Source organism: Falco peregrinus, chromosome W (genome assembly GCF_023634155.1).
Source record: "Falco peregrinus isolate bFalPer1 chromosome W, bFalPer1.pri, whole genome shotgun sequence".
Taxonomy (NCBI): Eukaryota; Metazoa; Chordata; class Aves; order Falconiformes; family Falconidae; genus Falco; species Falco peregrinus.
In genome coordinates, this window is record NC_073743.1 from 18,561,242 (window position 1) to 18,585,659 (window position 24,418).

At 47.4% G+C, this 24,418-nt stretch overlaps 2 protein-coding genes across 2 annotated transcripts in view; one reads left to right on the forward strand and one right to left on the reverse strand.

Moving 5' to 3' along the window:
- Window positions 1–18,911, forward strand: part of LOC129783002 (uncharacterized) — a 109,492-nt gene extending 90,581 nt beyond the window's left edge. Inside the window, exon 2 of the mRNA XM_055792611.1 lies at window positions 16,505–18,911. Coding sequence (XP_055648586.1) covers window positions 16,518–17,630 — 1,113 coding nt within the window. The 5' untranslated portion in view covers window positions 16,505–16,517 and the 3' untranslated portion in view covers window positions 17,631–18,911. The remainder of the gene's footprint in view (window positions 1–16,504) is intronic.
- On the reverse strand, window positions 7,091–14,739 carry ATP5F1A (ATP synthase F1 subunit alpha). Its single transcript, XM_055792599.1, has 12 exons — window positions 14,565–14,739; window positions 13,486–13,564; window positions 12,224–12,393; window positions 11,260–11,433; window positions 11,012–11,178; window positions 10,725–10,873; window positions 9,626–9,777; window positions 9,271–9,495; window positions 9,057–9,164; window positions 8,392–8,536; window positions 8,022–8,172; window positions 7,091–7,300 (listed from the first exon to the last, which is right to left on the reverse strand). Exons 1-12 carry the CDS (start codon window positions 14,622–14,624, stop codon window positions 7,219–7,221), a joined length of 1,662 nt encoding a protein of 553 aa, XP_055648574.1. The 5' UTR covers window positions 14,625–14,739; the 3' UTR covers window positions 7,091–7,218.
- Window positions 18,912–24,418: the final 5,507 nt, after the last annotated feature.

The following is a 24,418-nucleotide window of genomic DNA, read 5'->3' on the forward strand; positions in this document are numbered from 1 at the left end:
TGAAGCATGTGGCTGTCCTGGTCCTCCCCACTGGGCAGAGCTCTGAGCCCACATGCTATTTAGAGCACAGCCCATGGAAACTACAAACATATGATTTCAAGGTGACAAAGCAGCAGCTGATGTTTCCCAAGCCTGCAGGGCTCAGCAGGACATGCCCTTCCTTCCCAGTCTGCTGCCTGGGTTTGTACCATCCTCCCAATGGACTTGAGGAGGAGAAGGAATTTGTGTGCTTGTTGTGATGTTTTGGGTTTTGTTTACACTGTGAGCCAAAAGATGGGCTAAAATGCTCTAGTGGGGATCTGAAGTCGTGTTATGGCTGTGTGTGAGTAACAGCGAAAAGGCAAGCTGCTGAGCTTGACGTTTCCCTCTTCTATCCCACTTTACATGAAAAAAACCCTCCAGGCACCCACCCTATGAAGGCAACAACATAGGAGAATCACAGAATAATTCAGATTGGAAAAGACCTTTAAGATTATAGAGTCTAGCTGTTAACCCAGCACTGCCAAGGCCACCACTAACCTATGGCCCTGAGCACCACATCTACACATCTTAAATCCCCCCAGAGCTGGTGACTCCAGCCCCCCCGGGCAGCCTGTGCCAGGGCTTGGCCACCCTTTCCGTGATGGGATTTTCCCTCATTCCCAACCGAAACCTCCCCCGGCACAACGTGAGGCCGTACCCTCTCATCCTGTCGCTTGTTCCCTGAGAGAAAAGCCCGACCCCCCTGGCTCCAGCCCCTCTCAGGGGGTTGTAGGGAGCCAGAAGGTCTCCCCTCAGCCCCCCCCTCTCCAGGCTGACCCCCCCAGCTCCCCCAGCTGCTCCCCACAGCACTTGGGCCCCAGCCCCTTCCCCAGCCCCCTGCCCGGCTCTGGACACGCTCCAGCCCCTCAGGGTCTGTTTGGAAGCGAGGGGCCCAGAGCCCACTGCACCATTCCAGGGGCGGCCTCACCAGTGCCGAGGGCAGGGGGAGGGGCACTGCCCTGGTCCCGCTGGCCACACCACTGCTGACACCAGCCAGGATGCTGCTGGCCTCCTTGGCCACCTGGGCACACAGGGGGCTCATGCCCAGCCAGCTGCTGCCCAGCCCCCTCAGGCCTTTTCCCCCCAGGCAGTTCCCAGCCCCCTGCCCCCAGCCCGCAGCGCTGCAGGGGGCTGGTGTGACCCACGAGCAGGACCCGGCACTGAGCCTGGTTGAACCCCATACAACTGGCCTTGGCCCATTGGTCCAGGCTGCCCAGATCTCCCTGCAGAGCCTCCTGCCCTCTGGCAGTCTGTTCCAACCTTCCCAAAACTGAAAGGTTTGGGGCAGCACACTGCTCATGGACCATTGCTTGAAAGATCTTTATTGATGCAGAGCTCTTAGTATCTCTCCTCAGCCTTATCTGCATAGAGAAACACAGCAGAAGCTGGATGACTGAGTAATCAGAAACACTGTGCAACAGTAAATGGCTGTGCTATTCTTGCTTACAGGTAGTACAGCCTCAGAATCACTCAGGGTCCTGCAGAGGTTGCTGAGACCAAGAAAAACGCTTCCACTGGTACCTGCAGGGAGCAGAGGGAGGAGAGCAGGAGATGCTGTAAGAGGCTGCAATTCCTCCCCATCCCATAACCAGGTGGGTACAACAGGGCAGACACAACTCATCGCAGGGAGGAAAAGGACTCACTGCAAATCCACTAACGTGAGAGCAGCATCCTGCAAAAAGCAGCTTTATGATTAATAATTTTCCATTTGATGTCTCCTTCCCCTGCATCAACACACCTACCCTGCTCCTCTCAGAAACACGGAAAGCCACAGACCATCCCACCTCAACGCAATGACTGATTCCCACAAACCCCACCTTGTTCCTTTCAAATGACAATCTGAGGATTTCATAACATTGCCAACAAACTCCGCCACGCTAGTCCCTGTTTAGAGAAGAACAAGCAGGGGTAAAAGGAAGTGAAATAGCCCTGCCAGCATCACATCGTGAGTCAGCAGCTGGGGAATGAACCCAGGAGCCCAAGGCTGGCAGCCCCTGCCATCCCCTGACAGCGGGGATTCAGGGAAGAGGAGTTTATCCCCGGCCAGCTACATGAGGTTAAAAAAAATCATGGCAATAAAGAAGTACAGCCAGGCACAGCACTGACAAAATAGCATCCATAAACCATGGCAGAGTGGGGGAATCGATGGTTCCTTTGCAGACACCAGCTCTCCCTTGCTCCTTTTCCCCACACTTTGTTTGTGCCACTGCAACAAGAGATGCAGCACCTCTTTCCTATGCATTGAGGAGGAGGAAATAATTGTTTTCAGACACTTTGCAACATGCTTTGTTAGAAAACTGAACATGCCAGTGCAGCTTTTACTGCATATGTCTTGCCTGAGCCATGGATTGTTTTAGCAGCATTGCTTTTCCTTGGCATGGCAAAGAAATATTTGAGAGTGCCTGAAAGACTGAGATACTGAAGTCTGATTTTCAAAAATCGCTTGAGCAGGCCAAGCTCATTGAGAGTCAGCAGGTCTCAGTCTTCAGCATTATTTGCTTGGTTTTTTAATGCTTTACCAAATGCTTCTTTTTAATGTACCCTGCAATACACTGCAGGGAGAAGAGCATTGGTTTTGTCTCATTAAAAGCAAAATGACCGAAAATCCAGTCTCCAAGTTGCAAGCTCCTAACAAATAGATCAGACTTAAAGTGTTTTTTAGCATTATCATCATTTCTATTTTTCCCACATAGTTTTACAGGACCAAAGTACTCTCATGATGCCCAAAGCTTTGCCGTTGGGTTACTCTGCAAGAACAGGCTTGGGGAGAACCAGGCACATACCAAAAAAATGAGTACAGTGAAAAAAGAGCCCTCATACAGTGAAAGAGCAACAGCAGGTTGCAAAAACAAATGAAAACAAAACCTCACACTTGCCTAACTTGTGACAATTGCTATAGCCAGGGCCAGATGAAACAAACACAATCTTTGCTGTATTTTATTTTTGCACAGCTCTTTTGCAGGCAGCTGCAGGCAGCGCAGGCTGCGGAAGGGAGCGTCATACTAGTGGGGGCATTCAGGGCCAACACACGTGAAGCTGCAGGCATCTCTGAACTTTGGCTCCTGGGTGAGCAGGAGCTGAAGTAGAATGCAAAAGAGCAAACCCCTTTATTTAAAGAAGTTTATCATCTTTGGCCAAGACCTAAAAGCATGAGTGAAGTCATGGTGTGCGTCCCTGATGCAGCGCATCACGAGCATCACACCATGAACTTCAGCAGGGACCAGGTTCCAGCACAGAAAAAGACAGATATATACCCCCCACCAAGGAAACCAGAACTATTCGGGTTTGAGGCTAAATCAGTCCCCACATGAGGCTTGAGGTACAGCCCCACCATCCCATGGGGCTGCAGCTTGTCCCCACAAAGAAATTTGGTAGTCACCATTTGTGGCCAGCTGCATGTCAAAGCTGGAAGGTGCAATACCAAAAACGGGTCAGCTTTTGGGGGGGTTGGTTATTTTTTTAGATTTTATCCCACCAATTGGAGCATACTTCCTCTGGATTCCTGCCAAAATCCCCCCTTTGCCATGGGGCAGTCCTGACCTCTGTGAAATTGTTTGCTTCAGCAAAGAAGGGTTCTTCCCTTTTTGGCTTGAGTAATTTAAGATGAAAAATTGCAGGAGGAAGTTTGCACTCTCTCACAGCACTTAACAGCAAACTGAAGCCGTATGAGCAGCTCTCCACACTTCCTCTAAATCTGCTTTTTTCTGCCCATCTGTGGTCCCCATCCCCCACCCCCCCCAGTCCACACAGCTGATGCACAGTCACCAGTACGTGGCATGGAGACTGACCGCTTGGTGTGGTACCTGCCTTTTCCATGGGCCAAACAACTGCAGCAGAGTCTCCATCTCTCCACTGAGTCACATCCATCATGTTCCCCTCCACCCCAGCTGCCTGCCCCGGACGTGTTTCTTTAGTCAGGGGGGGTTTGAAGCACACAGGCTTTGGACAGGAAAAAGCCAAGGAAATCCCCTGGGAGCACCGATAGTTTTAGGCTCAGCAAGAACTGGGGATTATTGTAAATGGCTGTGTTTGCAATATGGGGGGTCGAGAAGGAGGGAGCACCCCATGCAATGCCTCAGCTCCTTGTCAGCTTGGGGCTTCTGCCCCAGTATCTTCCCTGCACCCTCCTCCAAGATCCTCCATCAAAAAGCACCACGGCACAGCGGGAGAGGAACAAACCAGGCAGTGCTAAGTGAAGCCAGCCCCACAGCAAGGACCTCTTCTTCAGTGCAACGCACTGCTGAAGCACAACAAACCACATCTGCTCAGCTCCCCTGGCATCACAGTTATCCCCCCTGCCAGCCCAGGGGATGCTGCTACCACCCTTGCATCCCTCCCTTCCTGCACATTTGCAAAGCAAAAAGAGCACCGTGGAAACTTCTTGGCAACAAACAGTTGAAAAATGGTTGCCAGATGCAAAGCTGGCTTTCTTTTCCAAGCCAGGTTTGATACCTATGTGGCATTTACATATCTAACGGCGCTATGCCAGATAACGCACTAATGATGCTGGATGAGCCCATGGCTCTGCGCTTACCCCTCTCATTCCGCCACCAACCCCTCTCATTCCACCACACACAGGAACCCCAAAGCCGGCACCCGCTCCTCCTGGGACACACACACCTTTCCCCCATCCTGCAAGATGGGAACTGCTTCCCAGGCATCACCTGGGAAACCCTGAGCACCACTTACAGACAGGGGTTTTCAGCCCCCAAAGCCAAAACGTTGTAATTTATTTTCTGGTTGCTAGTACCTGGAAAAAGGCCCACACACCAAGAGGAACTGAGCAGGCACAGCGCTGAAGCTCTGCAGCAGTTAAGTGGCAGCTCAGCACTTCTCCATTCCCAAAAGCACAGTTCAGACTCAAAATAGTAAATACCGGCTTCCCCGAACCATGGCTTTTCCTCGGCAGCTCAGCAGTAGCACACCAAGGACTCGCTCCTAGTCTGGGATTAGCTCACCATTGAAGGACCCTTTTTGACCATGGTGTCTCCAAGTAGTTCACCAGCAGCCAATTAATATTATCAAACCCTCAGCCCAGCACCGACCTCCTCCAGTGTGGCAGCAGCATCTCGTTGAGGTGTATTTTGGCTGCATGGGGCAGGTGGCAAAGCCACAGCTCTCAGGGCACACACAGATGGTCAGTGCCTGCCTGGGGATACTCGGAGCCACTGAGGACCACAGAGGTGGCTTTGGAGATGACCCTGACCAGAGAGGGGTGACCGCCCCCAAGCTAGCTGTGACCCCCACGGCTCCAGCTGGCTCCAACCCGCTGCCCCCAGTCCCACTATGTCCCCACTTACCCAGAAGCGGTCCCTGAACTGTGCTTCCCACATGCTGCTGCTGCCACCACCTCGCTCTGCTGCTCCTGGTGCCACCACAGCTGCCCCACGCAGCTGGTCCCTCCCCACGACAGTGTCACCACCCAGCCCCATCCCCCCCTCCCAAACCGCACGGTTACATCCACCAAACATCCACCAAACTCGTTGTGTGCGTGGCTCGCCGGTGGATGGGGGAGCCCTGGGGCATGCTGCTGCAGATGGGCGAGAGCAGTGGGGATGCCAGGCGCGGCATCGGCGTGCCACAGGGAGAAACCCACGAGTGATGGCCAGACTTGATTCACCCACACAGTTTCATGATGGAAACGGGGAGCAGAGGGTGAAACAGGAGCATCGGGGCTGCCAGCAGCACATGCAACCTGCAGCACCCTTCCTGCCTCCTCAGCCAGGGGTTGCTGAAGTATTTGGGAAGGTTTCCACGTGCTGTTCTCATCCTCAGTTTCATAGAATCGCTGAATTGTAGAATGGTTTGGGTTGGAAGGGACCTTAAAGCCCACCCAGTCCCACCCCCCTGCCACGAGCAGGGACACCTACCCCCAGCCCAGGTGGCTCCAAGCCCCATCCAGCCTGGCCTTGGGCACTGCCAGGGATGGGGCACCCACAGCTGCTCTGGGCAGCCTGGGCCAGTGCCTCCCACCCTCACGGGGAAACAATTTCTTCCTTACAGCTGACCTAAATCTCCCCTCTCTCAGTGTGAAGCCATTCCCCCTTGTCCTATCACTACAGGCCCTGGTACAAAGCCCCCCTCCAGCTTCCCTGTCAGCCCCTTTAGGCACTGGAAGATCTCCTTGGACCCTTCTCTTCTCCAGGCTGAACCACCCCAGCTCCCAGCCTCTCCCAGGAGAGATGCTCCAGCCTCTCATCACCTCCACAGTTTTTTCTGGACTCACTCCAACAGGTCCATGTCCTCCTTCTGTTGGGGGTCCAGAGCTAGGGCCACTGGCAGAGGCAAGACACCAGGTGAGTGACCACCAAGTGGTTCTTCAGAAAGACAAAAGCAGATGAGACAGGACGCTGTGTGCTAGAAAGCCTGAATCATCACCACTGCCCAAACCTGCTATCTCTGCTGTAATGTAGGGACAGCTAAAGCAGTCCGGTAACGTAAAAAAAAAAGTGTCTTTTTCCACTTACTGAAATAAATCTGCTCAGTTGTGACCCGAGGCCACGGCCACTTGGTAAACATTTCTGAGGTTTATACTGATGGTTGCATGGATTTTGCTTTCAGTGTTCAGAGCTGCAGTTCCTGCTCCAGCAGCAGAGGCAGTGTCACATCTGTGTTTCAGCTCCAAAAGGTTTCAGTCAAAGCTTTGAAGTTTTAGCAACTTCATCTGAACACTGATCAGCTGAGGTGCAGTCTACCCCGATGCCCAGAAAACTCCATAGATAGTGCCAGTTCTGGAATAAATTTCCAAGTTTTCTCTGCCTGATCTGACTGCGCTGGAAGGGCACACTAAGACAGGCAAGTAAGCCTGAGTGGGGCTGAGACAGCACTGTGGGGCACAGCAGCTCAGGGCAGCACATGCAACCATCATCCTCCCTGCAGCAACAGCCGCTCATCAGCTTTGCCATCACAGCAGAGAGCAGGCATTACTGCAGCTGACCACTACACATCACCAAAGAGCATGTTTGTGGGACCTGACTCGTTCTTGTAAGGGGACTTTAATCCACCCAGTAGTTGTGCCTGTTGCTCAAGCAGCCCACCAGAAAGGCAATAATTTAGAACAGAATATACAAGTGGTTTTACATGGAAACCTTTATTCTCATTGAGACTGTACATTCAAGTCGCACATACTTTTAAGTCTTTGATGGAGCTGGAGCACGGGATCACAACAGCCTGGTCTGTTTCAACAGTTCTAAGAGTTTATGCCTCAAAAGTAGCCAGGAAACTTGTGACTATTTCCTTCAACTTCGCTTCTGTCTGGTCAGAGATCTTCCCTTCGGTCCTGTTGAAAGAGTTTAGTTACACTTTTGATACAGGAATAGATACATAGTCAACCCCTAAGACAAAAAAAAAAGCCATCTTAACAATGAACCTTCCGATTTCTAACAAAATTAGCAGATGAATTAACATGTTTCCATTTGATGCATAAAGCCATACACCTGATACTAACATAGCATCCCTTCTCCTAAAAAATTTCATCCTGTTTGAGAACAAAAGTTTGTCAACAAATACTTTAAGAACAGCTGTACGGATTTCAGCAACACTCTGCCTTCTACAGAGCTGTGCCTCAGGGGTGAAAGGCACATAATGTGATTCCTGACAGAAGTCAGGAGCAGTTTACAGGACTACAGAAATACTCAATCCCCAAAAGTCCATTCAGCAGCTGGGAAGGCAGTGAGCAGCACTTAATCCACATTACTGCGACAGCTTTAAGCTGTCAAAAATACAGGAACTGAGTAGATTAAGTGATTTCAGTATCAGATTAGAGGGAAGGTATGCAAGGAAGTTCATTATAAGCATCAGCTGGATTTCCTAAGTAAAAACTGGAAACATGAAGCTGAGCTCTGGATGGCAGTGCAAGGACAGCAGGAATGGCGATTTAGCCCTCAGTCCTGGTACAGGCATCTTAAGGCCTGATGTTCTAGGTCACACTAACAGTTCAGTGACCATTACCTGCACTCCAGCCATCAAGTCAATACCCTTGGGATGAAGTAAGATTGTACCTGATTGTGGAGAGGAGGGCCTGGTGCTGGCTCAGTACATGAGCTAGGAAAGCACTCTCAAATTTAGTGATTTTGCTGGGCTCCAGCTTGTCCAAGTGACCTCTTACACCAGCATAGATGACTGCAACCTGTTCCTCAATAGCCATGGGAACTGCAGGAAAGAAAGCATTCATGTCACTGGTAACTCTTGCAACAGGACACATTACTGCAGAGCCCTGCAAAGATCAATTGCACATCTGCAACACAGCTCAACTAAGTCTGCATTTACCATGTCCACAGAACAGGCATGAGAAATGCTGCCACAAACACCAGCCTCATTAGCACAAGAGACTGATGGGAAACACAGACCTGTTGCATCCGAGATACTTACCATACTGTCCTTGTTTGAGAAGCTCTGTCAGACGCACACCGCGGTTCAGCAGCTGTTGCGTGGCAGCATCCAGATCAGACCCAAACTGAGCAAAGGCAGCTACTTCACGATACTGAGCCAATTCCAGCTTCATGGTACCTGCCACCTACAACACAAGATACAGGTCTGACCAAATCCAACCACCTTTTAAATGAGTGTAGTAGTCTGCAGGTTATCTTCAGCTGACAGTTGTCACTATTCCGCTTTGCCTTGCATACCAGTCAAGCAAATCTCAAGAATGAGACAGATGAATATATGAATTTCAGCTTTTGCCTTTTAACATAGGCATGCTATTTCTCCCTCAAAATGGTGACAGTTGATAGTAAACCTCTCTAAATCCATATCTGAACTAAGAACTAAGAGCAAGTGGCTAACAATATTCTCTATTTCTAGTTAGACTAGCACCCACTTCAACAAACCTGAAACCTAACAGCCCTGCATCTTTTCCCTTCTTCCCTGCCTCTCTCAGCAGGCAATGGCATTATCAGAGATCCCCAAAGTCTGTACTAATTTTTAAGGAATCCAAAGCTTTATTCCCTCTATTTCACTCTTTAGAGTGAAACAGGTTAAAAAGCCTCAACACCACTCATCTCTAGTAAGAGAAGGAGCAGCACCTTCATGCTTACCTGCTTCATAGCCCTGGTCTGAGCAGCAGAACCTACACGGGACACAGACAGACCAACATTGATGGCTGGACGGATACCTTTGTAGAACAACTCAGTTTCCAAGAAAATCTGTGGGAGAAAATTATGTGTTATTATCTTGGTCAGAAGCCTGGAAGCCTCCTCAGAAACCTGCCAGTTAGTTACACAGAAGTACTGGCATGTGAAGAACTCCCACCTGTCCATCAGTGATGGAGATTACATTAGTTGGAATGTAAGCAGACACATCACCAGCCTGAGTTTCAATGACAGGCAAGGCGGTCAGAGAGCCACCTCCAAAGGTATCATTCATTTTGGCCGCTCTCTCCAGCAGGCGAGAATGCAGGTAGAACACATCACCTGGGTAGGCTTCACGACCAGGTGGGCGACGCAGCAACAGAGACATCTGACGATAAGCAACAGCCTGCATGGTATAAAGAAAGGTTTCAGAATTCAGTAGCTCATTTGAAATTCTGAATTTCTAAACTTGAGGTGATCTTACAACTACAAACACCAATGTTAGGTTATAAGGCCTATAAACAGTGTTTTCTGACCTGTTTGGATAAGTCATCATAGATTATTAATGCATGTTTTCCATTGTCTCTGAAGTATTCCCCCATGGAGCAGCCTGAATAGGGAGCCAGATACTGAAGGGGTGCTGCATCAGATGCTGTGGCAGACACCACAATAGTGTACTTCATGGCATCTGGAAAGAATTGGGAGACAAACACCACTGAGTACACTACCTCATCATGCCTGTAATCAACAAATACAATGCACACGTGAAGTACTAGTTGCTGGTACAAGCCCAGGCAGCATCACTACATTGTTACAGGAAATGACCCCTGTACTAGATTAACATGTCCAGTAGCTCAATTAACTCAAGAAGTTTCAAAAACAAGTTCACAGCAGCTAACGTGTAACACTTGTAGACTATTCTACCATTTAAAATTAAGTTTAAACTTCCACTAAGACACAGTCTGGTTCTGGAAGTAACTCAGCCTGGAAGTCCATAGCTTCCTGGCTGCTGCAAGGCAGTGTTGTTTTATAGCCCCAAATTATTGTAATTAAAATGTGGGGGTATATTCCTGCTAGGTATGACTCTGCTTGACCAGCAGGCAAGAGGTAAGGTGCCTTCTCCAGCAAGCTCTGCTGGATATGCAGCCTTGGTCAATGAGATCACTTTCTGAAAAGGTGCTATCATTTAATCCCTTATGTTTGGGCAGTAAAGTCTCTCCACTCAATCTGCAACTGCCATTCACACTGACTTGCATACATATGAAAGGAATGCCAAGTCCATAAATACTTGTAGATCACAGCTTGTCATCAGGCCTGCCTGACTGCCAAGAGGAAGCTCTCAACTCTGCTGAAAAAAAAAAAAAAAGAACCAAAAACACACAGGCTGACTTTTCCAGAAAAAAAATCAGCCATTTTGGGACCTCATACTAGTCTTCTAATGTGACATAGCAAAAAGAATGGGTTTTTTCCCCCCAGATACCTGAAAGATTTCTTGTCCACAAAAGCAAGTAGTTCATTCATTTAATAATAGTTCTGTCTATACTCGCAGCTAGAGAGGTCACAGTAGTATTCAGCATTATCAGAAGAACAGGATGTCACTAGTTGCCAGGCTCAACCATCTCCAGAAATCTGTACCTGCATCAGTGAGCCTCTTCACCAGCTGAGCAACAGTAGATCTCTTCTGGCCAATTGCAACATAGATACAGTACAGCTTCTTTTTCTCATCTGTTCCATCATTAAATCGTTTCTGATTGATAATTGTGTCAATTGCAATTGACGTTTTCCTGCATAACACAAGTTGGTAAGTTAAGCTGCCTGCTGTTCTCCCAACATCTACACAGTTTTGTGTTCAGCTTTGTGCATCAGCACATGCTGTGCGCAACTCTTTAAGGAAAGATGTTTAGCTTGGGCATTTAACTCACCCAGTCTGCCTGTCACCAATGATGAGCTCACGCTGGCCACGACCAATTGGCACCAAGCTGTCCACAGCCTTAATACCAGTCTGCATAGGTTCACGCACAGAGATTCTGGGAATGATCCCAGGGGCCTTTAAGCCAACTCTCCTACGCATCTTAGATGTAACAGGACCCTTCAAAGAGGGGAAAACAACTGTTGCATTCTGTATCACATAGCTATGAGCAGAGGCAGTAAACACCTAAGCTACACTTACCTTTCCATCAATCGGATTGCCCAGGGCATCTACAACACGGCCCAGCAGCTCTTCCCCAACTGGAACATCCACAATGGCACCAGTCCTCTTCACAACATCCCCTTCCTTGATCAGTCTGTCATTACCAAACACAACAACACCAACATTGTCGGGCTCCAAATTCAAGGACATACCCTAGGACAAAGATCACATTACCCTGAGAAAACCCAAACCAACATTTATGAAATTTTTGACAGTTTAATGCCAATGTGATTATGTTAAATGTTCTACACTGTAGAATAATGTACTGCAATCTTATTTGTAAGAACAGTCAACATTCTGCTTTTAGGCACACTGAGTGTATACTTTTCCATACTAGTTAGAGCACCTGCCTAAGCCTTCAGCTTAGTACAGAGACTGCAGTCTACCATTTCAGTCATTTATCTCTCTAAAAAGAATGGAAAAGATAAGCAGGGTTCAGATGCAACACTTCTCCTTTGCCTAGGAGTTGGACAAGGGAAAAGCACTGGCTTCTTCTCTGTCTAAAGCCAGTTAGATTATTAAAAATACTGGAAGAGTTGTTGCAGTACTCAGAATAGTCAGACGTTTTTTTAACTCTAGCCTACTCTTAGGGCTGTATGAAGTCAGCTAACTGCACACAGTATTGAAGCACAGAGGCTATTACTCAACAGTAATCAGAAAAGCCAGCCTGAAACCAAAGAAAACAAAATCCAATGCCAGATCAGTTCTTACACAAATAAGCTCAATGTTGGCCAAGAATCAGATACAGATACTGAAAGTGTTGTGTTACAAATTCAAAGAATATTTGCTTTTTGCAGTATTACTTCAACCAGCTGATGCATATTAAAGTTGCAATGAATCCTGTAGAAGGTACCATACAGGTACCCCCAAGCAGTCTCATGCTCTCCTTAAAAACAGTCATCTTTATTTCCAAGCTAACCAAGCTGTTTTAATGAAAGCTTACCTTCAGTCCAGAAGAGAATTCAACCATCTCTTCTGCTTGGACATTTCTTAGGCCGTACACACGGGCAATACCATCACCAATTGAGAGCACGCGGCCAGTCTCCTCAAGTTCAGCAGAGGTGTCAGCTCCCAAAATACGTTCCTCAAGAATAGAGGACACTTCAGCAGTACCTGGAAAGACAGGTTTCAAACCAGATCTAGCACATTAAGGCACAGAATTAATTTGGTAAGCTTGTCTTGAATTCACAAGCCAAGGTACCCTTTCTCAGGTATGCCACAAGGTCTAGGCAGCAACACTCTTCCTTACATAGGATGCATCAGATAAATAACAGCTTCTGTATTCAGACAGTAAAAGCAGCTTCAACTCATCATTATGAGCCAGCATCAATCAAAACACTGATGCCTGTTTAGTTACCAATTTTCTTCATTATGTCCTGTGCTATTAGCAATCTCTACCTCTAGAAAGCAATCAGATTAAGTAATTAGCCTTAGCTCAGAAAGAACAGACTTGCTAGCTCTGCTTGCTGAGCATTTACTTTACTGGAGGCATCAAAACACCCTGTCAACTGATTTGTAATCCAAAATCCAAATATGTTTAAAGGAACTCCATACACTTAAGGAACAAGTTGTTCAATATAAGCTGTAAAAGTACATTCACCATCTTCCTCAAATTTGTTTGGCAGCGTACCTCCAACAAATTTTTCTTTCCTCAGCTAGGTAACAGTAAATACTGTGAAACTATTATTTCCCAATAGTAACTTTAATCACCCTAAACCACTTCAAATTGTATGTGAACCACTACCAAAAATACAGCTGTGCAGTGCCACTGCCTCCCCTGAACACCAAGATACTGGCAGCAAAAAAGTTATCCTCAAGGACACAAGGTCAAACCCCACCAGGCCTGGCGAAGTCATCTGCTCCCTCATACTCATACAAACAAGAAAGGGAAACTGGAATTTGAGGTCTGGTTTTTCAAATAATTCTGCAGGAGTTGAAGAGGTAATCAAATCCTCATGAAGCATGTAAACTGTGTAAGCCAACTAATGTGACCACTCCTTTCTTTTGGGCATAATCAGAATATTTATTAGAGTGACATCTCCTGGATGTGACTATGTAACATATAGTTCAGTTAAATACTATCAGTAATGTCCTCAAGCATTTTGTTAACTGACACACTCACCCCCTCACACACCAAATTCCTTTTTGTCTCATGGAGCAAGTTCTTAAACCACACTTTTACATGAAGACCTTTCTCAGACTCACCAGTTTTCTGAAAGCATGTTTTGGAGGCATGGATGTTTCTTGTAGCAACAAAAGCTGCACCCAGGGTGTTTCTGGAATTCTAAAATAATTTTTTCAGTAACAGTGAGATTTTTTCAATCATTCATAAAAAAAAAGTTGAGATAACACACAAGGTTTTCATCATGAGCTTATACATTTAATGCATCTCAGTTTTGAGGCGCCTCATGCACAAGTTGTAGTTATGGACCCACATCCAGCACAACCAAAGACAGAAGGTAAAAGAGATTGCTTTACATTTACTTGCTGCATTTTTCTGCATTGCACTGATGTCACCATCACAGCACTGCAGCAGCTCCCAAAGCAGCACCTCCACTCCTTTGCCACTTTTGTACTGAACACCAAAAGCTTAAGGCATGGAAGAAATCAGTGCACCCCTCACGGTTCTGCACAAGGGAGAAATAAGATTGTGTTTTCTAAAGACTGTCCTTTCTAAGAAAAATCTAACTCCAAAATGTCTTTAGCTATGACTAGAACACACGCTTACAGAAACAAATAAAAAATCTGTGATAATGAAAGCGTTAAAGTATTATAATCCTATATCCCAAGCAAAACTGCCAGTGCAGTCTTATGCAGCGTTAACGCTACTTCTCTATCAGCCTAGGCAGGCCTCTGCTCCGTTCACCTTCACAAGGGACACCGGCCAGGAACGGATCCTGACAGAACTTTTTGCACCCTCGCTCTCCCCACAAACACAGGGGGAAAAGCGTCTCGCAGCTCAAATCCCTAACCCTAACTGAGATCTAGCGGCTTTCAGGCATTAACCTGAACCCCAACACTGCCAATCTACATCCCCGGGGAAAGACACATCGTCCCCGAGACCACCACCCAGGAGGGAGGTGACGGGACTCTCGCCCTCTCTCCAGGAGCCGGGCCCACAGTCACCCAGCGCTGAGCGAGCTCCCCTCACACACGCCGCCCCAGTCTCCCGAAAGCGGGAGGCCGCGGCCCCTCAATGTCACCGCGGCCACCAAGATGGCGGCGGCGCCCGCCCGTCCGCCCACCCCTCCCCGTTCGACCTAGGGAGGGAAAAGCACGCTCACCAGGCCAGCCTGCTGCGGCAGGGAGCGGGCGAGGGCGGCAACCACACGGGCGGAGAGCATAGCGGCAGCAGTGACGGACGGCTCCTCCAGAGAAGACTTTAAACTGAAGGGTGGCGGCTGCCAGTACCACACTCTCTCCACAAAATGGCAGCAGCGCACTCCGCCCCTTTTGGCGGCGAGAACCACGCCCGCGGGGCGGGGCGAGACCCGGAAGTGCTTCTCCCTGCTCCCCTCAGATGTTGTACCGCCTTTCCCTGCCCTACGCCCCTGAGCGAGTATGTTTCTATACATATGTACATATAATATAGTTAAAAAAAAAAACAAACTTGAAATGCGGCTTTTAGAAAAATACTCCGTTGTGGTGGGTGCCCTTGAAATGGCCCTCGCGGGCGGAAGGGGCGGAGAGCGGTGACGGGGCGTGAGGTGGAGGAAGGCAGGTGTGAGAGCCGTGGGGCAGCTTGAGGCTGGCGGGCAGGGGTTAGGGGAGCAGGGCAGGAGCGTGAGGGGCTGTGAGGCAGAGGGCAGTGGTGTGGGGCAGGTGGTGGTTGGGGGGTGTCCCTGCGGTTGTGGGAGCTGTGGGTGCTCATGCTCCGGTCTGTTAGCTGCTGCTGGTGGCAGAAGGGGGGCGCGGCGGAGAGGTGCTGGCATTTCCCCTGTGCTCTGGAAATGGGTAAAAGAGATGCTATGTGCAGCGCCTTGTTGGTTTCTGTTACTGTAGAGGAGCTTAAATTTTTTAGCCAATCTGCTGATGGTATGTGAAACTCAGGCCTCGCAGGTGCTGTCAGGTGTGACAGTGACAGGACAGCAGCACCGCAAGCTGAGGACAACCTCACTGCAAGAGGCAGTCGTGCTTAGAGGGGTCTCTCTCTTGTCATGATCTGTCTGCTAAGCCCTAACCCTGCGGGGACAGTGTGCTTTGCAACAAGACCCATACGTGAGATATAGGATTTAGTCTGTGAGAGAGACAGTGCTGCAACTCAGGCAGGCACAGTGTGATCATGTCCCCATGGTAATCCAGAGAGGTTAGTAAAGCATACAGCCCAGCAGACCCTTCTGGGAATTGAAAAGGTTACATGAAAAATCCTCAACCCTTTTGGCATGTGTTGCATCCAACATGATGCTTCAGCAACTTTTTGATACCAGTGATATCAGAAGTTCAATGTATAACCTTAGTATACATGTAACCTTAGTATAATTATTAGACTGTAATCAAGAAGCCCTTGCATCAGTGTAGAAGAATGGCTGCAGAAGCGTGGCCTTAGAATCTCTGAAGATCTGCACAATCCAGGCCTGGTATTAGAATAGGCCTGTAATCAGAATTGTGCTGAAGTTGCTGTGCTGAAGTAAACAAGAAAGGTAGCCTTGAGCTATTCTTGAATCCTGAGACCAAGTAATTATGTTGTGCCAACAGGCCGTGGCTGTAACAAGCTACAGCTGCTGGGAAAGCAGGTGCAGGGCCAAGAAAGATAGGGAGCAGTATGGGAAAATAGGGAGTAACAAACTACAAGGCTGAAGCATAGCAACACAATTAGCTACGTGGATAGAATGCTTTAGTCATGATAATTAGGGGTGTGAGAACTGCGCGCGTTTAGAGACTAATAGCCAATCATATTTCTGCTTTACGAATATGCATGTGTATCGGTTCTATATAAGTAGTGTTAGAAACTAATAAAGTGGAGCAAGATGCATAACTCATATTGAGCGTCTTCTTGACTCTGGCGAACCCTTCTTCCAACATTTGGCACCCGAACCATGGGAAAGCTGGAAATAGCTGGAAAAACTCTGCCTTTGCATTGTAACGGTGGGCTTTGCGAATTGAGAGTCGCCGAGAGGAGTTCGAGCAGGAAGGCGTCCGTAAGGAGTAAAGACGTCTGAATCCGGCAGTGAGCTCCTGCACGGACCTGCACCGGTAAGACCGTTTTTGCCTCGATAATGGAAAGGGAGGCGGCACTCATGCTATTAACTGATATTCTTGCTAAGCGAGAGGCTAGCGTGAGCACAAAGAAGCTCCATGAGCTCTGTAGGTGGGCGAATGAAAAAGGACACTTAAAAGACCTGCAATTGATGTTTAGTGTGACTGAGTGGCGAGAGATCGGGGATTCCCTTTGCGATGCGATCCTTAGCGGCAGCAAGTTGGCCAAGGACTTGGGGACTACCTGGCGGGAGGTCATGAACCATTTACGATCAATGGTTGTGGAGAAAAAAATGGCTATGGCTGCCTCAGACCTCCTCGGTTGGGAAACCGAGTCGGAGTCTACCCGATTATTTGGTCTAGGCGCTCCGTCTGCAAAAGGCATAATTGTGCCTATTAAAAAGTCTGCGACAGAGCTCTTACAGCCGACACCGTCTCCGGAGGGTGCCGCTGCAATGGGTGCTCCACGCCGACCTGAAAGCTACCGAGAGCCACCCCCCCTGCTAGATGAGGACGAGGGTACTAGAGTGGGTCCGAGCACGCATCTGAATGAGAGCGCAGAGTCCGATAAAGAAAATGAGCCCACCCCAGCTGCACCTGCCCCGATACCCCATCCCCGAACAAAACCGTCCAACCGGACTCTAAATCACTTGCAGCAGCAATTGAACAAATGTCATCTGCCAACTGCCGGTCGTGATCTTCAGATCCTGACCCAGGAAAGCGTTTTCCTCCACCCTGCCGCTCCCCAAAGTCATCGGTCTGGGGTTATAAGAGACGCTATATTGGAGAGAGAGTGGCAGGCTGCTTCTGCTGTTGCATGTCCAGTGCGGACCACCTCTTTACCAGATGGTTCAGCAGCCGCAGCGTGGAAACCTTTTGATTGGAAGTTTATGCAGCAGCTACGACAAGCCGTTACACCATATGGATTACAATCTGAACCAGCCAAGCACCTGCTGAATTATTTGTTTGACTCTGAAATCATGACACCCAGTGACTGTACTTCGCTAGCCAGATTGCTTCTTACACCAGTACGGTTCCCCGTGCCCCGCCAGCATGCTGTGCCATACCCCGCAGCTCCCCCCGCTCGCCCACCCACCCACCGCCACGGATCCCCCCAGCTGCTGGCGAAAAGTGGAGTCCAGAGTTCGGTGTAGAGCTGCAGATCGCACCCCCGCCGGTGGTAACACCGCGTGGAGTAAATCGCGGCAGGGCTCTCCGCTAAATTCCTCTCTGTGAGGGCGGGGGGGGGGGGCACTACGGAAGGCCGCGACGAGTAAATCGCGGCAGGGCTTCTCCGCGCTGATATCCTTTCTGTGAAAGGGGAGAGCTCTGAGAAGACCGCGATGGAATTAGATGCGGCAATTAAACTGTTAACTGACATCCTCCTTGGGAGAGGGGAGGGCGTTAAAGAGACAGAAGTGGAGACCTTAGTTCGCTGGGCACGGAAAAAAAAAAAAAAACAAAACAAAAAAAAAACCAGTAGCGGCGGCACCCATAGAAGCGTTGGGGAGAGATGTGGTAGAAAAGCCAGTAGAGCAGAAGGGTGATTCACCTAAGCCTTCTCTCTTGGCTACACTTTTCGGAGTTGGGCATACTCGTCCTATGAAGGGTATGTCCGCCCCTGCGTGTTCAACAGTGCCGGAGCTTTCAGGTAAGACAGCGGACAAACCGAAAGTTACTCCTCGAGAGCCTGCGGTACTGAGCCGAACCCGGAAAAGGCGGCCGAGCCCCCCCAGGAGGGCGGGGCAGCGAGTCCTGCTGCACCAATCACGTCAGGGCTGGCAGAAGCGCCGTGCGGTGACGTATCCTCCTCATCCTGAAACGTCATCGGACGGGTTTGAGGAAGAAGGCGGGGAGAAACCTTGTGATAACAATACAGAGAAATCCTTACAGGAGGTAATAGATAAATTAAGAAAACTGGAAAAGCGAGTTATAATGAACCTGCCTACTACTTCAATACCTGTAATTCCTCCAGTTAGCCCAACTACCCCACCGACGCTGAACTCGAGAAAAGATCCAATTCTACAGTGTTGGTCTGGTGTTATTCATAATGCTATTTTGGAGGGTGATTGGCAGCTGACCAGCTCGTTAGCTTGTCCAGTACTGATTAATAGCCTTGATGCACATAATTGGGACATGATTTATGGAAGGTTAATGTTCAGATGTTAGCAATGGCAGTGTTGCAACCTGCTCTTCCACCTTTTATGATGATCCCTCAGATTTGGCAAATTGTTGTGATAGACTTGAAAGACTGGTTTTTTTTCACGATTCCATTACACCCTGATGACACACAAAGAGACTCACTAACGATGATTTGCATCCGTTCCGATCCTGGTTGCATGGCACCGAAGCCAACAGTCCTCGAACTTGTTCACCAGAACAGCGGGCTGCCCTAGAAGTTGTGTCCCGCAAGATTCAGACTGGCTGGTGTGGTCGCTGTATGGCGAATTATCCGTTATCTTTTTTGGTTTGTAATGTTGCCACTTCACCTTTTGCCCTTATTTTACAATGACAAAACAAAAAGGGGGAAAATACGGTGATCGTTTTAGAGTGGTTGTTTTTGCCATTGCAACCCAGACATCGTATTTTAAGTCACCCTGAAGCAGTAGCGGCCTTGGTGAGAAAAGGAAGAGACAGGATTCTTGAAATTGATGGGACTGAACCGGCAGATATCAGTATTCCAGTCCGTGGTGATGATTATGAATGGCTTCTGAGACATTCAACAGCCATACAGGAAGCCTTGATGGGTTATACAGGTGTTGTACACAACAACCGGCCAAAAGGACCTCTCTGGAAGATGTTGGAACATTATCAGTGGATTGTGAGACTGTTACGCTCAAAAAGACCAGTTGACAGGGCAATGGTGTTTACAGATGCAGGACAAAAGATGAAGAAGGCTGCGTGTGTTTGGCAATCCAATAATCAGTGGCAGAAACAAGTGATCACCGGTGAACCACCGGACAACCTTCAAACCTTAGAACCGAAAGCAGTTGTTGAAAGGGCAAACCGTACCCTGAAGGATTATCTTCAGAGACAGAAAGTATCGCAGGACATCGATGTAACTAAACGGTTGACTAAGGTGTTGTTTACATTAAACTATCTCTCCCTTACGGAGGATAGAGAGGGACCACCTGTTGTTGTACATCACCAAACAGCGCGAGGGAACCAAACAACTACAGTTCCTGGTTTGAATGTTTTGTATAAAAATATGGCTTCAGGCGTATGGGAAGGACCTAACCCGGTGTTATTTATCGATAGAGGTTATTTTTGTATCTCCACAGATAAAGGACCTATATGGGTCCCTAGCAAGTTTGTGCGACCTGTATGTCAAGATCAGAAGACGGAAGAGAAGACTCAGAGCGAGCAGACAGAATAAACTGTCTATGTTGTAAGGGATGTAACCCGCGGGTATTGTGCCAATGTATGCTATGTGGGGTAAAACGGTTCTGTAAGCCAAAGCTTAAATGTTAATGGTGTAAAGAGTGTATGTGTTTGATTAGTAACCGGGCATGAAGCAAGAGAAAACATACGACTAGTGTAATACCATGCTGATTGGAGACAGCATACATCATCAGAATCTGTGAAAGCACAGATTTGTGGGGTGGAATGAAAAAAAAAAAAACAAAGGTGGAAATTGTAAGACTAAACATGTTTAAGTGGTGGTCTTGGTTTACGGTCTTGATGAATTTTTTACCCATTGGCCAAAGTATTTTTGACATATTGCCTAGAACAAACATATGGGTGACATGGGCAAATATCAGGGGGGTAACAGACTTTTGTTTAAGTCTGCAACAGGCAGACAACCTTTTTAGAACTTGTTTAATTGGTATTCCCCTGCAAGAGAATGAAACAAATTTTGATGGTTTTTGGAATGTTAAAGCAGTGGATCTGACTTCCAATCAGAATGGTACATGTATGACTCCAAATGGGCAATTTGTTTGGCCTTCTATGCGTAATGCAGCGTGGCAGAAGACGGTTATTGAGAATTTGAATCGACTATATCATTTGCCATTGCAGGAGTTAGAGCTGTAAGAAACTATGGACTAGGGTATTGTTTATTAAGATTTATGTTAAGCCCAATGTAAAGATTAGGCAACAAAAGATAAGATCACCGCCAGGTGTCCAGGATGCCGCTTGTGCATATGAATGAAGGGCCAACACCTCCACTACTTCATGAACACGAAAGTAAAAAAAAAGTATAAAAAGGGACTGTTTGAACTGCTCAGTACGGCAGTTGGCGGAGCGCAGACTCCCCTGTCGTCCAGCGCTGTTTTTGCTCATATTCTACTTGCTATAATTAATAAAAATTTTAATTGGATTATGTTCTATTGTGGTCTCAATTTATAACAATTCTGGTGCCGTGACTCGGATAAGGAACGGTGGGCTTTGGTCCTCCGGGGAGGCGCCCCGCGACATTTCGCGGCCCCGCGACCAACAGCTTACTCCAACCTTACCGACGAACCTAAATTCTAGAATAATGAGCAAAGGAGAAACCGGTAAAATCCCATAAAAATTCTGTGCACGGGAGTCCGGACGAAGACGCAGGACGCGTAAGTATATTGCGAATTTGTTCGCGGGTTTGCCGTTCGGGCGGGATTGGGTTTCCTGGAATATAACGAGTGAGTGTATGTTTGTGGATATTCCAGAAGATGGGGGCGAAGGGCAGCAAGCCTTCGACTCCCATGGGAAGGGTACCCACTGTACCTAAGAATACCCCTCTGGCATATATCTTAGACAATTGGAGATATTTCCCTGGAACTCTAGGGAAAGATAAGCAGAAGATGATAGAATATTGTACTAAGATATGGGGAGGGAAGAAAATTTCTAAAAATGTCTTTTGGCCAGTCTATGGGTCAGAAGAAGATTGGGTAAGACAGCAATTAAACCTCTGGGTTAATAATAAAAAAACCCCTTAACCCGGAGGAGAGTCGATATGCGGAAGTGTGGCTAGAAAGACCGGGAGCTAGACTTTACCCACTGAATGAAATAAAAACTAAACAAAAGAAAAAGCAGGAAGAGTTGGACGAAACCCTTCTAACCCCCCCTCCTTACATTCCTCCTCCTGCTCCTGCAGAGGTCCCCAGAGCGCCCACTCCCCCACCAGAGTCGGAACAAGGGTCTCCCCCTCTTCCTAGACGCGTAACTAGAAGTCAAAAAGGGGCAGCTCAGATGTACCCCCTAAAGGGAAATACCCATGGGGGGACCTCAACCTGTGATCGGATATATTTCCGTACCCCTAAACTCGGCTGACCTACGAGATTTTAAAAGAATTGAGATGGGAAACTTAATTGAGGACCCACTCGGAGTGGCAGAAAGATTAAATCAGTTTTTTTGGACCAAACCTTTATACTTGGGATGAGATGTAATCTATCCTTGGTCAATTATTTACTACCGAGGAAAGAGATATGACGAGCAGGAATGAGACTGTGGGATGCTCAGCATGCCTAGGAACCCCAAGCAGATATTAAATGGCCACTCCAAAGACCTAATTGGGATAATCAGGATCCAGTGCATAGAACTCATATGCAGGACCTGAGAACTATAGTAATTCAGGGGATTAGGGAAGCAGTACCCCGTGGCCAGAATATCAATAAAGCATTTAATGAAATGCAAAAGAAAGATGAAAGCCCTACTGAGGGGCTGGAACGACTGAGGAAAGCCCTTCAGCTGTACTCTGGGGTAAATCCAGACGACCCTTTAGGGTAAGCGCTCCTAAAAACTCAGTTTGTGGCAAATAGGAGAGTCAGGGGCTCTATATCTTAGGGGACCGGAGTCATCATGAGCCCTTGATAAAATTAAAAATAGGTCCCCATAAACAAGAGTTCACCTTTTTAGTAGACACTGGGGCTGAAAAATCAACTATTAAGCAAATACCTGAGGGATGTAAAGTTTCCCCTGAAAAAGTACAAGTAATTGGGGCAAAAGGAGAACCCTTTAAAGTAAGCAAAATCAAAAATGTGGTATTCGAAACTGAAAATAAATTTGGAATGGGTGAACTCTTGCTCGTCCCTGAAGCAGAATTTAATCTGTTAGGACGAGATTTAATTGTTGAATTGCAATTAGAAATTAAAATAAAAAAATCAAGAGCTAACAGTGATATGGAGAAATAGTGTGAAATGGCGACAATGGACATCGATTGTGATTGTATATGTCTGCTCAAGGAATGTGGGTATGGTGACTGGTCATGGGTGCGATGTCTGGTCACATAGGCACACAGCTCTGAGGAGACAACTACAGTTTTGAGGAGAAGCCTGCCCTTCTTTCTCTAACAAAGGGGCTATTTAAAAGAGAATGAGAAAAGGATGAGAGATATTCCAATGCTATCTAGAGGGAGGGAGTGCTAAGTCTCCTTGCTGGAGAAGATCGGATGGTCACAAGGACATGAATCACCTACAAACCTGCAAGACCACCACATTCCAGGCAAAGGACTGATAAGCTAATTAACATACAAAAAAAAAAAAAAGAGGAAGCTAAAAACTTCCTTTAGGTTGTTTTAAGAATTGGGGAGTTCCTGGAATGTAACAACTGAAATAGCGCTCTGTGTCTTGTTTGTTCTATGTGTTGTCTTGTTATATGTTCAAAACTCGGAGTTCTGAAATGTATGTTGAAAAATATTAATATTCTGGTAATTCGTGGCAAATAGCGGAAAACTTAACACTCTGCTTAAGACCAGGAAAAATTGGTTTTTGTTTATTGTTTGGTTTTTGACAATTGTTCATTGAAATGCATACTTTGTGAACTGTTAGTGTTCCTAAGAGTTTGTACATAAGTGCACGGTACCGTATAACATACTGCTTGTGTGACTGCGGGCTGCCCGGAGAGTGTGAATGGTGTGATTGAGATGCGCATTTTGATTTTCCATGTATAGCTTAATTATTTTGACTGAGTATGAGTGCAAGAGTGCTTGAGACAGGCGTTTGAGTGCAAAACGAGTAAGAAGCTCTATCCGCGTTTCTGACCTTGGGTGGCTAAGGCGGCCGGAAAAAAAAAAAAAAAAAAACAAAAAACAAAAAAAACCCAAAGTAATTAAAATTGCAAAATGGGAAATGGAAGGAGTAAGCCCTGTGAAAAATCGCCCTTGGGTTGTATATTAAAACATTGGAGTGATATTTTAGGACATGGTAGTACCGAAAATAGAAGGAAATTGGTTAAATATTGTAATCAGTGGTGGCCTTTGTATAAATTGGAGAGTGATGCGAAATGGCCTCAGGAGGGAGGAACGTTAGATTATAACACTCTCCTGCAATTAATGTTGTTTCTGAGGACAGAGGGAAAATGGGATGAAGTATCATATGCAGACATGTTCTTTGTCCTCCAGGACAAACCTGAGTGGCAAAAGGACTGTGGATTAGTACCCCCTCGGGATCCTATGGTACTAGCACTAGAAAGAGTGTGGGATTAACATCACCTGATCTTTGATTGTGGCTCTAGAAAAGGATAGGAAAAAACTGAGACCTAAACTAGAAAGATATTCTTGTTGAAATTTTTGTGTTAAAAAGTTCAGGTTGCGGTTCCTTCTGTGGAGCAACCAGAATGAAACACGTTGTAAGATATAAAAACTTGTACTGATGTATGTAAAACCTGAGGCGTGTGTGTGTAAGTGTTGGGGTGAGTTTGTACAAACCCCCGTACCCCCTCGAAGGTGCGACTGAATCATGCTGGGATGCATGGCAGGGTGTTTTCTGTTTGCCTGCGAAGGCCTGATATGTAATAACACAGACTTAAAGCAACAAGTAGCAGATTTGCATTCAGGGTAAGAAAGAGTTAAAACAGAAGTGCTGCTGCAGAGGCAGGTTTGTGTAACCTGCAGAGCAGGAAGAGCATCTCCTGCCCCGAACCCTTCTGCTGGGGAGGAGGAGGGGGTTGCTGTTGCTGACGATTGAGCAGAAGGACCTGAATGTCACCCCAATTGCTGCAGCATTTGCAGTACAACAGGACCGGT

What these genes read in the sequence shown, in the direction of transcription:
- ATP5F1A (XM_055792599.1), bottom strand. Translation starts at nt 14,624, where the DNA reads ATGCTCTCCGCCCGTGTGGTTGCCGCCCTCGCCCGCTCCCTGCCGCAG. An exon ending in GCAATCCGATTGATGGAAAG is followed by an intron (nt 11,179 to 11,259) that starts GTAAGTGTAGCT and finishes CCCTCTTTGAAG; the next exon opens with GGTCCTGTTACATCTAAGAT. An exon ending in ATGATGACTTATCCAAACAG is followed by an intron (nt 9,496 to 9,625) that starts GTCAGAAAACAC and finishes TATACCATGCAG; the next exon opens with GCTGTTGCTTATCGTCAGAT.